General features: G+C 34.0%; 1 protein-coding gene across 1 annotated transcript in view; it reads left to right on the top strand.

The window, feature by feature from the left end:
• LOC145269209 (uncharacterized) overlaps positions 1–12,094 on the top strand; it is a 106,120-nt gene extending 94,026 nt beyond the window's left edge. The window contains exon 5 of the mRNA XM_080124827.1: positions 8,951–12,094. Coding sequence (XP_079980953.1) covers positions 8,951–10,136 — 1,186 coding nt within the window. The 3' untranslated portion in view covers positions 10,137–12,094. The remainder of the gene's footprint in view (positions 1–8,950) is intronic.
• Positions 12,095–12,962: the final 868 nt, after the last annotated feature.

The raw sequence follows: 12,962 nt of genomic DNA, 5'->3' as shown, positions 1-12,962 counted from the left end.
TTCATGTGGACAGTTAACTGTTCTATTTCGTCGTATAATTGGTTTACTTCGCACGACCGTCTTGGCATGGAAAGAATAAAATATTCAATTGGGAACGTGAAGTAGAAGGGGGTGGGCTTCAGTGACTGCCTTCGGGGGCTATGCACGAAGAACCACTGTCCAGTTTGGGTTGAAACAAAAAGGCGAAAAGAGCCCTGGCGCCTAATCTCCCACGGTTTTTATAGGTTGGTTTACGTGACCCCTAAGGGGGTGGGGAAGGAGATCAATGCCAGACAGTCCAGTAGTCCACATAGCCTTTTAAGCAGGAGCAGCAACATACATAAATTCCAATAATATCTCAGACTTTATTTTTAATCGCGCGTGTATTTATTTTATTAAAAACATTTTTTTTCTTTGGGTAAATTTGATTCATACTTTTATTTAGTGCTTGTTTTTATTTTATTTTTATTTCATTTTATTTTAATTTTTTATTATTTTCTCCATTAAATATTATTTTTTTGTAAAAATTATTTTTTCATACATATTCAAATAATGATTTTGCCCCCTCCCTTTTTTGGTCTCAAATAGTACCTTCAAAAAGTTTTCATGATTAAATAAACTAAAGAAAACCTTTTGCGCATGCGCTTTGGAGGAGCAATCATTAAATAAAAACACAGTTTATGCAGGATCCACGTTTCCCGTGAAGTACCAATTTTTCTAAATAAAATATTTGTTTTTTTATTTGATAAAACAAAATTGGTTTCTTTTTATTTGGTTGTTTCGCAATAACACAAGAAATGTTAAAAACTAAAGTATTTTTTAAATAAATATATGGTTTCGTTTTTCGTGTCTTCCGTTCAGTTTCGTTACATAATCAACCGTATCCACTTCCGATAGCTTGATTTTTTTTTTGTTTTTTCCGAGCAGTGATCTTGGACATTACCTAAAAAATATACAATTTTTTTCTTTTGGAGGGGGAGGGGGGGAAGGGCTCGTTTTAAACCTATATCTACCTCAACATTTCCTTTAATTTTTGGACATTTTTTTGTTCAAAATTATTTATTAAGTAATGTCGAGTGCGACATTACTTGTTATTTCTTTTAAACTAAATAAACTCTTTAAGGTAATCTCCAAAAATACCGTTAGGGCTTACAACATGACCGCCAGAAGAGTCAACAAAAAACTGCGAATAAAATATATAAAACTCGTAATTTCTGTTTTTAAAGTGGGTTGTCAATTTTCTTTATGAAATATACTTCCAAAATAAACTATTACAGTCGTTTAAAACATAATAGAAGTATTATATTTTATTTTTTTAAAAACAATGTTTACAAAATGTCTACGAATGTGCGGCCATGTTGTAAGCCCTAACGGTATTTTTGGAGATTACCCTCTTTAAAATAAGTTTAACCACCAAAAACTTTCAAAGCTAGGTAGTAAACGAAAACTTAAAAAAATTAATTTAATTTTTTTAAAACAACAATAAACAAGTAAGAATTTTTTTTTTAAATATTATCGGATGTGTATTGTCTTTTAGAGACAATATATTCTTCAAGAACGGTCATAAAATGGGGTTTTAATCGATATTTATTCAATAAGGGACCAGTTTTCCTACCTAGCAAAAGGGGACGAGTTTTCTGGGGTCGAGTTCTCCGGGGACGAGTTTTCTTAAATTAAAAAAATAATCAGAAAACAAAGTTTTATTTTAGTTTAATTGATTCAAAAACATTTTTTTTAATATTTTAGTTTTGTTTAATGATTTTCGACAAAAAAAAATTGTACTTGATTTCTGTTTTTTTTCTTTTTGAAACATTTAAAATTTAAACTTCTGATAAAAATTATAGAAATAAAATATTCTGTTTTTAACATGATAATTTCTTAACAACCCGAAAGAAGAAAATGTATTTGAGGATAAAATTACCTCCCTTGATTGTCGCTCTTTTTTTGTGTGTTTAGTTATTCCGACGACGTGACTAATTTGAAAAACTTTCTAACGAAAAAGATATTTTTTTAAATGTTAAATTTTATTAATTTCTTTCTTTAAAATCAATTATTTTTTATCAAAATATCGAAAATTTCTTTCATTCTTTAAATCAAATCATTGAAAAGAAAAAAAAAACTGGACCAAAAAAGTAAGTAATTTCATGACTTTTTACGATATTATTTGTAATGTAAAAAGAATTGATCGAAAAAATCACATTCTCTTCAATTAGAATATTTCATTTCATAATCCAAAAATTATATTATTATATAAAAATATGTTTAAATGGAGTTTAGACATTGTTTTACGAAGTTCAAATTAAAACAAAAAACATTTGAACAAATTCTAGAATAGAGATAAACAAAAGCGGTATTCTTTTGCTATGGTTGTCTATGCTGCTACTAAACCACACATCTTTTTTTCTTTGAATGTATGGTGGACCAGTAGTGTAATAAATCCAGACTTTATAAAATTTTGGTTTTGAAATTTAAGCCTTTATTTTTAAAAATATATCAAGATTTATTTTCAATGAAATCTATAAACTCTAAAGAAAAAATAGATTTTTTTAAATCAATTTATGACTGGTTTTATATTAATGTTAGTAAAAAAAAAAAAAAAAAAAAAAAAAACAGCGCTGGTTTTCAGGTGTGCCGAAAACGAATGTCTCAGTTAAATTTCTGTATGATATGACGAAATAACTAGGTGGTCAGAAAGTGGGTGCTAATTTTCCGTAAAATTTATATCGGAAAGTGATCCTTTTTTGAAAAAGTAATTTCTTCATATCATGAAAACTACTTATCTGCCCCAAATTTAAAATGACGACTTTTGTAGGTTTTCAAGTATGCTTAAAACGAATATCGCATTTAAATAAAATTTTGTGCAAACATCCATTCAATTTTTCAGAGCGTGAAAAAATTGAATGTACCCTTGGACAAAAACAAAAATGGCGACCAGTGAAAGTAATACTAAATATATTGGATAATATTATTGGCCTCAAATTAATAAACGAAAAGTTCTTTAAGGGTGTGCCTTTTATCACTGAGTTGTTCCAATTTGGAGGATCGATTTACTAGAATGTTGTATTAGAAACCGAGCACCGTTTCAAATATTGAATTTTGATTTAATTTATCTGTTGTAAATAATGAGATAACTTACCAATGTGTAGCTGCTGGGTCGTCTGAGGCTCTTCTAACGCCCATGATGGACAATAGTTTTTTAAATATTTATACTAATAAAGGAAGATTCATTTGTTTTTTGTTTTTTATTATATTTTCACCCCAAACAAGGCACATTGCCACTTTGATGTAGGGGGCTACTATCAGGGTCATAAGCTACAGGGGTACTATGTGGGGAGTTGGGCAGCAAGATGTCGGTTCACGTTACACTTGAAGTTCTGCATGTCAGTACAGTTGGAAAAGTAGGAACCCGGAAGGGAATTCCAAAGTCTAGCAGTTCTGGGGAAGAAACTACTAGAGTAGAAGGCTCTCTTACATCTAGCGATCTCTACTGTGAAGGGGTGGGAATTAGCTGCTTGTCAGGTTTGTCGGCAGTATTTATATCGAGGGGGTACAACTGCTTGCAGTTCATTGGAGCATTCACCGTTAAAGTACTTGTAGAACAGGCAGAGGGATGTTACATTTCATCGATGGGACAGAGGCTGAAGATTAGATGACAGTTCAGGAGCTATCAGGTTAGCGACTTTTTTTAACCTTGTCTAAGAGTTAGGGACTAGTAGCAGATGCACCAGCCCAAATATGACAGCATACTCGATACATGGTCTTATAGAGGTACAGGATACTTTTGGCCGTTAATAGCTTTCTAGCACAGTAGAGAGAACCTACCTTCTTTGCAGCGATCCTGGCAATACTCCCAATGTAATTGTTCCAACTCATGTTTCCCGTGAACGTTAGGCTGAGCAGTTTAAAAGATTTACTTGCAGATAAAGAGTCTTTGGCCATTGCTTTTTTCTCTTCTCTAAGAAGGATTTAATTATGTCAAATATTCTTCCAGTGATACCGTATGATCTGATTTTCCCGAGAAGACCTGTCAAAAGCCTTAGATATATCTAGAGCTACCGCTCTGTCCTCTCCTGCTTTGTCTAGTGAATGTTATATACATTCAGAGATTACAGGTAGGATGTCTGCTGTGGAACGGGTTTGCCTAAATCCATATTGTTGGTTGGTCAGAAGTTTAGCATCTGTAAGGTGATGGACTAGAGCTTGGTTAATTATGGACTCAAATATTTTGGCGAAAAATGTGAGGTGACTAATGGGGCAATAATTTAATGGGTCAGTTCTTACGCCAGAATTCTTGAAAACTGATACCAAAGAAGCAGTTTTACAGCAGATAGGAAAGCCAGATTCGTTAAGGCATTTGTACAGTTTGGAGAGAACTAGAACTTTGGTGGAGCACTTTTTTAATAGCACAGCCGGGATGAGATCAGGCCCACATGCTTTTGCAGTGTCAAGATTTTTTATGATAGCATGCACCTTAGAAGGAGTGATTTTCGGATCATCTAGTGTGGCGTCTGTCTGCAAAGGAAAGTCAGCAAGAGGGTGGTTAGCAGGGTCCAAAGTGGGGTTGGAGGCAAACCGACTGGCAAGCATGTTAGTCTTTTCGGTTGCTGAGCAAACAACCTCATGATTGTTGGATAGTTTTTGATTGCCCATTATTTACTACACTGTTGTAGATTTTCCAGAAATCACAGGTTCCTAATTTCTGTGCTTCAATGCGTTTTTTGGTGGTTTCAGTAAATTTTCTCTTAGCTGTCTCTATTTCTTTCTTACATCTACTTCTGGCTTCTATATACTTCTGTCAGGTTTAACTGGACCTCTGTTGGTTAAATCTGCAATACGCATGCTGCCTTTGAGCAATGGCAGCTGCACAAGTAGAAGTAAGCCATTGGGGAGAGTGGGGCTTGCTATAAAATTTCCATGTAGGAACGTACTTCAATTGCAGTTGTGAACCAGTCAGTGGTCTCATTTTTGCACTGTTTAGCAGGAAATGCAAAGATATTTCGTCATGGTGCATCTCTGATGAGATCCCTGCTGGCTTCCTAGTCAGCCTTTTTATAAATCTTGTTGTTTTGAGGAATGAGGCTCAAGAGTTTAGGGCGATTTTAACCATTATCACTGCATGATAAACGTTCCTAAGTGGGTTGTGGCCATTCGTAGCACAATCATCGGGAACTGTGATCAGAAACAGATCAGGAAGTGATGCATGTTGTTCTTGCTGGTCTGGGAAACGGGTTGGAAACGTAACCATCTCTGATAGGGAATGAAATATAGAGAAGCTGTGTGTTGTGCTACCAGCTGCGTCTGTTTAAGTAAAAAATCCACTCCAGTTGCTGTGATGGACATTGAATCACTAAATATATGCACTTGTGTGCTAGTGTCGAGGGAAAGTGCTGTATCTATGCAGTGACTTTGTTTATTAGGGTACAGTCCTGGGTCAAGGGAGAGCGGTAAAGAAAATAAAAGTAACTAGTGTTATATTGCTTCTTAAGTTTAAAGCACATAAAGGCTTTATCATCCGATTCTGATTTTGTTTCTCTAGTCAATGGGAAGGTGTGTCGAATATAGTCTCCAAGCCCGTGCATATGTCTGTCAGAGTCCTTATGGCAGAGTGGGATGTTAAAGTAGTTAGAGAGAATGGAGAAGTGTAGGTTAGTCTCACTTAGTGCTAAGATATCCAGGGTGTTTGTAAGGAGAAATGCTTTAAATTATTTCTTTTTACCTAAAGATCGTCTAATATAGGAAAAAATAAATCCAGGTTTGTGATAAATTCTGAAATTTTCTTTGCCTCGGCTGTTTTTTTTTTTTTTTGCTAGTTTACTTAGAATATAGTAGGAGTGAACAGTGTTTTGCCCATACGAGGAGGGCTTCATCACTAGTGGAGAGTTACTATTGTACAGAAGCCTCTACAAGCCGAGATGCCACTTTTCAACTAGCCTCAGATTTCTAACATCGCTCTGGATACTTTATTAAATTACCTCCTGTCAATTGCATTACCTTCTGTTTCGGTGAATTGCCTGCTAGCAGTGGTCGAACCTGTCTGCTTATGTTTTGTATTCCTTCCGTTCTGACGGTTAAAATTATTATTTGAAATTGACTAACCTGCTTGGAGAATGCGAGAGGAAGTTTAAGGAGGTGGTACTGGACTTTGCTTTGGGGTCTGGCCTTAGTAGGCATGTTCTGATGTTGGTTGTAGAATCATTGGATCTATCTCTACATTTGAAACAATGGCACCTGCCTTTGGAAGAGTTCAAATGATCAGATATGCTCTGACTGGACAATTTGAGTCGGACACAGATTTGGTGTCTATAGAGGGAATTATGGGACTTGATCTAGTGCAAAATTTTGGTCCCTTACAGTTGGTGCATTTTTTTATTTGTGGGGTTGAGATTTCACTGTCTCTGCTGGTCTCATCACCTTTGGTGAGGTAGACGCTTTTTTTTCAACAGACTCTGCCTCTGTTCCAGGACATTCTCCTTTTTTACTTCAGTAATAGAGAAAACTCCCCATGTGAATTTTGGAATGTTTTTCTTTGCCAAATGCGTGTGGAATTATGTAAAATCCACGTGAATGAATTTCACATCAGAAGGTATGCTTTGATGTCATAAGGAAAGCGAATACCTTATATATTGAGAGAGGGTTCGGGTTAGTCAGACAGAGCAAAGGGAGAATCAGTTAGACTGATATCTGAAGCCCTTTTAGAGGCAAAGAGAGGAAGATTTCCGATATAATTCAAAATGTTGAGTTTATATGTCATTTCCGATATAATTACTAATGTTGAGTTCAGATGAATGTCCTGTGATTACATAAAACATTTGTTAGTGCTCCAATGTTTTAATAGACTTTTATTGTTGTTGTTAGTTTCTTCAGAAAAATTAGTGAAAACTGAAGAGATGTTATTGAATGTTGATGTATAGAAGATCATATTTTTAAATGCGTTATTAAGTTTCTGTTAATGCATGTAAACAATTTGTTAATTTAATGATGTATTTTCTGGAGAAAATAGACAAACGGTTCCAGCACAAAAATTAGGAGTGCACTTGTAGAAAATACAGATGGGATTTCCGATGTTGTGTGGCTTTAATTAAAACAAGCTTCAAATAACAGTTTTGAATCAAATAGTAAATCTCGACACAAGTTAAAAATGCAGACGTTGGAAAGATACGAGAAGTCTTCAGGTACATAGGAAGTCAGTACAAGGGCAAATCACTCAGAGTAATAAGAGGGAAAAAGTAAAATATGCCCTATATACGTAAAAAGAAAAAAACGAAAAGATATAACAAGATACCATATAATTTTTTTAGAGATGAATGTATATGGAATATCCCTGTTTTAAGATCTTAGACGCTCTTACAGAAAAGATACGAACAATCACATAAACTCACCATCACAGTTAAGTGAATCAGTATGATATAAAGGTATACTTTGATGATTAAAAGCCAACCACAAAGATTAAAATAAGTTTTGATATATGTCCCAAAAAAAAGTTAGAAAATGAGACAAAGCTCTAATTAGTAGAACAACCCTGTGAAAGAAAAGGTTAGGACACAATGGACAGAGAGTCGTGCAGTTGGCAAAGAGGTAAAATGGGACCTCAGTTTATAGCATAAGGCTGGCTGGATGAAACAGCTATTTATTATTAGTTCGTGGCTTGATTTATTGCATATTTTTATGTAAAATTTGTATATGTTTTTTTCTTCACAGGTAAGAGTTACAGTGGACAATAAACTCATATAATAAACGGGAATGGCAATTTTTATTCTTCTGAACTGACATTATCACTGATTTTCTTTTAAAGAACAAAGATGAATCAATTTGCAGAAATAAAACAGAAACTGAAGAACATATGTTGATGAACACACAGTGGAAAAAATAACTTGTCAGAAAATGTGTTGCATTTTGCTATAAAAACATGTTTGGAGACATTGAAAACTAATGTTATTATTGAATACATCTTTGCGTAAAATTTTCAGTAAGAAGTTTAGAAATAAACACTACTGCAAAAGCTTATCTTTTGGAAATGTTTGCAAATGACATTTTGCTATAAAAATATAATATTTGAGGAGCATCTTCCAGGAATTGGAAATCATAACAGACTAGAAAAAATAAAGATTTGTGAAGTGTGTGGTAAAACATGTTCAACCAGTTCAAGTTTAAAGACTAAACCGCTGACACATAACACATGTGTGGTATGGCATCTTCAAATGATTCTGAAACTAAGGAGCACCGGCAAACTCCGACAAAAGAGAAAGTTTGTTTGTAAAGAGAGGAGCAAAGCATTTGCAAGCAATCGTGATGTACCATCAAACATGCGAACAAACTGTAGAGAATTTCAATGTCTACAGGAGAGAACTTCAATGCCTACTGGAAAGAACTTGAATGCCTACTAGACACTGTCCTCGAGTGTCTAAGTCTCTGTACAGGGGTTTGTAAGAACAACCAGGCATGAGGATACTTTTTCCATAGAAGTAAACCCTGACCCAATATTCAAAATCACATCTTATTTGCTGTCCAAATAAGATCTCTCTATGGCTAACCCACATTAGCTTTTATGAGGAATGTTGCACCTTCTCCAATTGATGTTCCCTCAAGTAATATCACGCAGCTGGATATTCCACCAGACTAGATAAATACTTCTGGAATCCAGTAAAACCAAGAGACCAAAATGAAAGATATACCACAACGTATGAAAATGGTTAATTGGGGAGAGGAAAATTATGTTCTCAATTTCTTTACTGACTTTGTGTTTGAGAGATAAAGAACTTAAATGGAACAGTCGAATATCTACGTATCTCATAAAGATTTCAAGTGTTAGCCCCAGGTTTTAAGCCCCTAGATATCTGAGAACGTTGACTGAAGTAAAAGAAAACAAAAAATAACAGAAACCTTTTTCTTATAAAGTTTGTGGTAACAACTTTGCCCATGAAATAATGTAAGAAGACATGCAAACACACACTGGAGAGAAACTGTTTTTTTGTAAAGTGTGTGGTAAAGCGTTTGCATGTCAAAATCATGTAACGAGAACACACACTGCAGAGAAATCTTTTTATTGTGAAATTTGTGGTAAAGCATTTGCACATAATTATAATGTAACAGAACACATGCGAACACACACTGGGGAGAAATCTTTTTCTTGTGAAGTTTGTGGTAAAGCATTTGCACATAAAAATCATGTAACGAGACATATGCAAACACACACTAGAGAGAAACTTTTTTCTTGTAAAGTGTGTGGTAAAGCATTTGCGCATCAAAATGATGTAACGAGACACATGCGAACACACACTGGAGAGAAACCTTTTTCTTGTAAAGTGTGTGGTAAAGCATTTGCACATCAAAATCATGTAACAGAACACATGCGAACACACACTGGAGAGAAACCTTTTTCTTGTAAAGTGTGTGGTAAAGCATTTGCACATAAAAATCATGTAACAAAACACATGCGAACACACACTCGGGAGAAACTTTTTTGTTGTACAGTGTGTTGTAAAGCATTTGCACATAGAAATCATGTAACAGAACACATGCGAACACACACTGGAGAAAAACCTTTTTCTTGTGAAGTATGTGGTAAAGCATTTGCACATCATTATGATGTAATAAGACACATGCGAACACACACTGGAGAGAAACCTTTTTATTGTGAAATTTGTGGTAAAGCATTTGCACATAAAAATAATGTAACGGACCACATGCGAACACACACTCGAGAGAAACCTTTTTCTTGTAAAGTGTGCGGTAAAGCATTTGCACGTCAATGTTATGTAATGGAACACATGCGAACACACACTGGAGAGAAACCTTTTTCTTGTAAAGTGTGTGGTAAAGCATTTGCACATCAAAATAATATAGCAGGACACATGCGAACACACACTGGAGAGAAACCTTTTTCTTGTAAAGTGTGTGGTAAAGCATTTGCACAACAAAGTCATGTAACGAGACACATGCAAACACACACTGGAGAGAAACCTTTTACCTGTAAAGTGTGTGGTAAAGCATTTGCACGTCAAACAAATGCAACGGTGCACATGCGAACACACACTGGAGAGAAACCTTTTTCTTGTAAAGTTTGTGGTAAAGCATTTGAACACCAAACAGATGTAACAAGACACATGCAAACACACACGGGACAGAGAGAATTTGAATGCTTGAAGAGAGACCTTTAATGGTTAATTGGGGAGAGGAAAGCTTTGTTCTCAATTTCGTTCAGTGTTTCAGAGAAAAAAATTAATGGAAAATTCGAATATTGAAGTGTCTCATATAGAGTTCAACTGTTAACTCCAACTAACGCAAAGATCACAAGAAAGGAATACTACAACATATGTAAATTGTCAACTGGGGAGAGAGAAAATTATTTCCCTACTTTTAATAAGTTTGTAATATATGGCAAAGTATTTGTAGAATAATCCAATGCTAAACTACATATGAAGACACGAGAATTGTTATGAAATGTGTGGTAAGACAATTACATTTAAATATCTATTGATGACACATAGGAAAACATATTGGAGAACACAGTCTGCATGGAAATTGATTGCCTACTTTACAATCTACTAACAAAATTTGTAATATATGTAACAAAACCATTGCAGTCAAATCCAATGCTTAACTACACATGAAAACACACTCTAACAAGAGTTGCTATTCATATGAAGTGTGTGGTAAAACAATTACATTTAAATATATATTGATAAAAATATGAAAACATTGCAGAACACTCTCTTCATAGAACTTGAATAGCAATTTGACACTGTCCTCAAGAGTCTAAGTTTTTGAGAAAATATCTTCCATCTTTTCTGAGGCTAATTTAGCAGAAAGGACTTAAAATTACGTTCATATTCTTATCATATATGTGGCAAAGCATTTGCAGTCAAATCCAATGCTACACATGAAGACATTCGAATCTTAATTAAAAATATGAGAACAGCTAACCCTAACACGCTGCCGGCAATCTTTTAAACGACTTACATACTTAGTATGGGGCAAAAGGGAGAATGTCACCTGCTTTGAAGTCATCTTCCGGCCTCACTCCACTACAGTTTAGATGTAGTTTTCTAAGGATTCTTCCATTATCTAAGATTTGTGTATATGAGTATTTTCTTTGATCCTTTAATAAAGCGTGGTTCCAATTGGCAAATATACCCATCTTGGACACAATGTTATTAGGGAAGTCGTTATTGAATATAAGGAATAATAATGACAAAAGGATTGACCCCTGAGGCAGTCCTACATTAATATTACACTGTTTGGATGTACATCTATTTGGAGCAACCTTGATGGTCCTCTTGTCTAAGAAGGAACTAATTATATTTAATATCCATCAAGTTATACCATGTGATTTACTTTTTATTAGAAGACTATGTCAGCCTTTGTAAAAGCCATTGAATTTATCAACAGCTACAACATATCTGAATACCCTATGTACTAATTTTCAAGTATGAAATGTATCAGGTGGAGAGTTGTTAACACACACATTTTCACTTTCATAATATACTAGTAGGCAACCCTGCGTTGTCAGGTCGTAAAATACACATAAATATTACATTTTGATCATTGCAGATATTTTATTTATTATGAACAGAAATATTGTACATATTAAACGTAACGTTAAATTCTTTAAAGAAATGAAGTAAAAAAACGTGAGTTTTGTATTTTTTCTAAACAGTTACTTTCTTGTAATTAATATATATACATATATATATATTTAATTTCAAGTCAGTAGGTAAAGGGTTCACTTTTATAGATATACAAATAAATATATAGTGCATTATTATAGATAAATAAATATATATGAATAAAATAATTATAATAATAAGAATGGCTTTCTAAATAATGCTATTATTTCAGCATAGTCTGTATTCCGTATGTCAATTTCCATCCCCACTGTCTTAAAAATATATATGAAATAAAGTTAATATGAGATCGTAAAATTCTACAACCATTTCTGTGACTGATTATTAATCATCCCATCTCTTTTAAAACTATATAAAAAAGGAAGAAATTTTGAGATCGTAAACTGCTTCAGCCATTTCCGGGACTGACTCCATATCATCCCCTCTCTTAAAAATAGATATGAAATAAAGGAAAGTTGAGATTATAAAGTATCCCAGCCATTTCTGTGACTGATTTCACATTTCTTCCTGTCTCTTATGAAATAAAGTAATTTTGAGATCGTAAACTGTTTCAGCAATTTATCAGACTGACACCATATTTCCCCTTTCTTTTAAAAAAATATATAAATTAAAGTAGTTTTGAGATCGTAAACTGCTCCAGCCATTTCCGGGACTTACTCTATATCCTCGCCTGGTAGAAAAATATATTACACTTACTTGGCCTTTTGGCTTAGATCAAAGTGTAGTATCTGTTCTGATGCACAATTTCAGCGAAATCATCTACTGAGACCCCCTCTTCATAAACAGAAAAATGCTTGGTAATGCTTGGGTGAATGAACAGGTACTAATTCACCACACCCCAACCTCACCTAAAAATAAAGGTTTGGTAGTCATTAGCGGTCTACAGAATACTTTTAAAATGCAACATAATCGTGCTTGTTTCTGCCCTCCCACCATCGTCAACACATGACGTCATTTTCGGAAAATGACTACGCTGTTTTTCGAAATACATGGTTTTATTATAAATTGTTTGTATTTTTTAATATAGGTACTACATTGTAGAAGCACCTTATTTAAAATTCAGGCTACTATAAAAACAAATATTTCACAGTGTAGTTAATGATTAAGCAACACTTGCTTAATAATAGAGTAATCAAGAAATTAGATTGAGAAACGGATATTTAATGTTAACTAATACTAAACAAAAATAGAAATAATACATGTCAGTTTCTTATTTACTAGCAGTGTCAGAAGTCGCCATTAAAAATGCGTGATAAAAACTTGAATAATTAGACTTATTATCTTTCAAAACTTATAACTACTTGAAAAATGTGAGTTAACCCCTATTTTTTTTCAATAAAAGGAGCAAAGACCAAATTT

This window comes from Euprymna scolopes, chromosome 45, assembly GCF_053919585.1.
Source record: "Euprymna scolopes isolate OS-2025 chromosome 45, ASM5391958v1, whole genome shotgun sequence".
In the NCBI taxonomy this organism is placed as follows: domain Eukaryota; kingdom Metazoa; phylum Mollusca; class Cephalopoda; order Sepiida; family Sepiolidae; genus Euprymna; species Euprymna scolopes.
The sequence above is the reverse complement of the archived record's forward strand: the minus strand, read 5'-3'. Positions and strand labels throughout refer to the sequence as shown.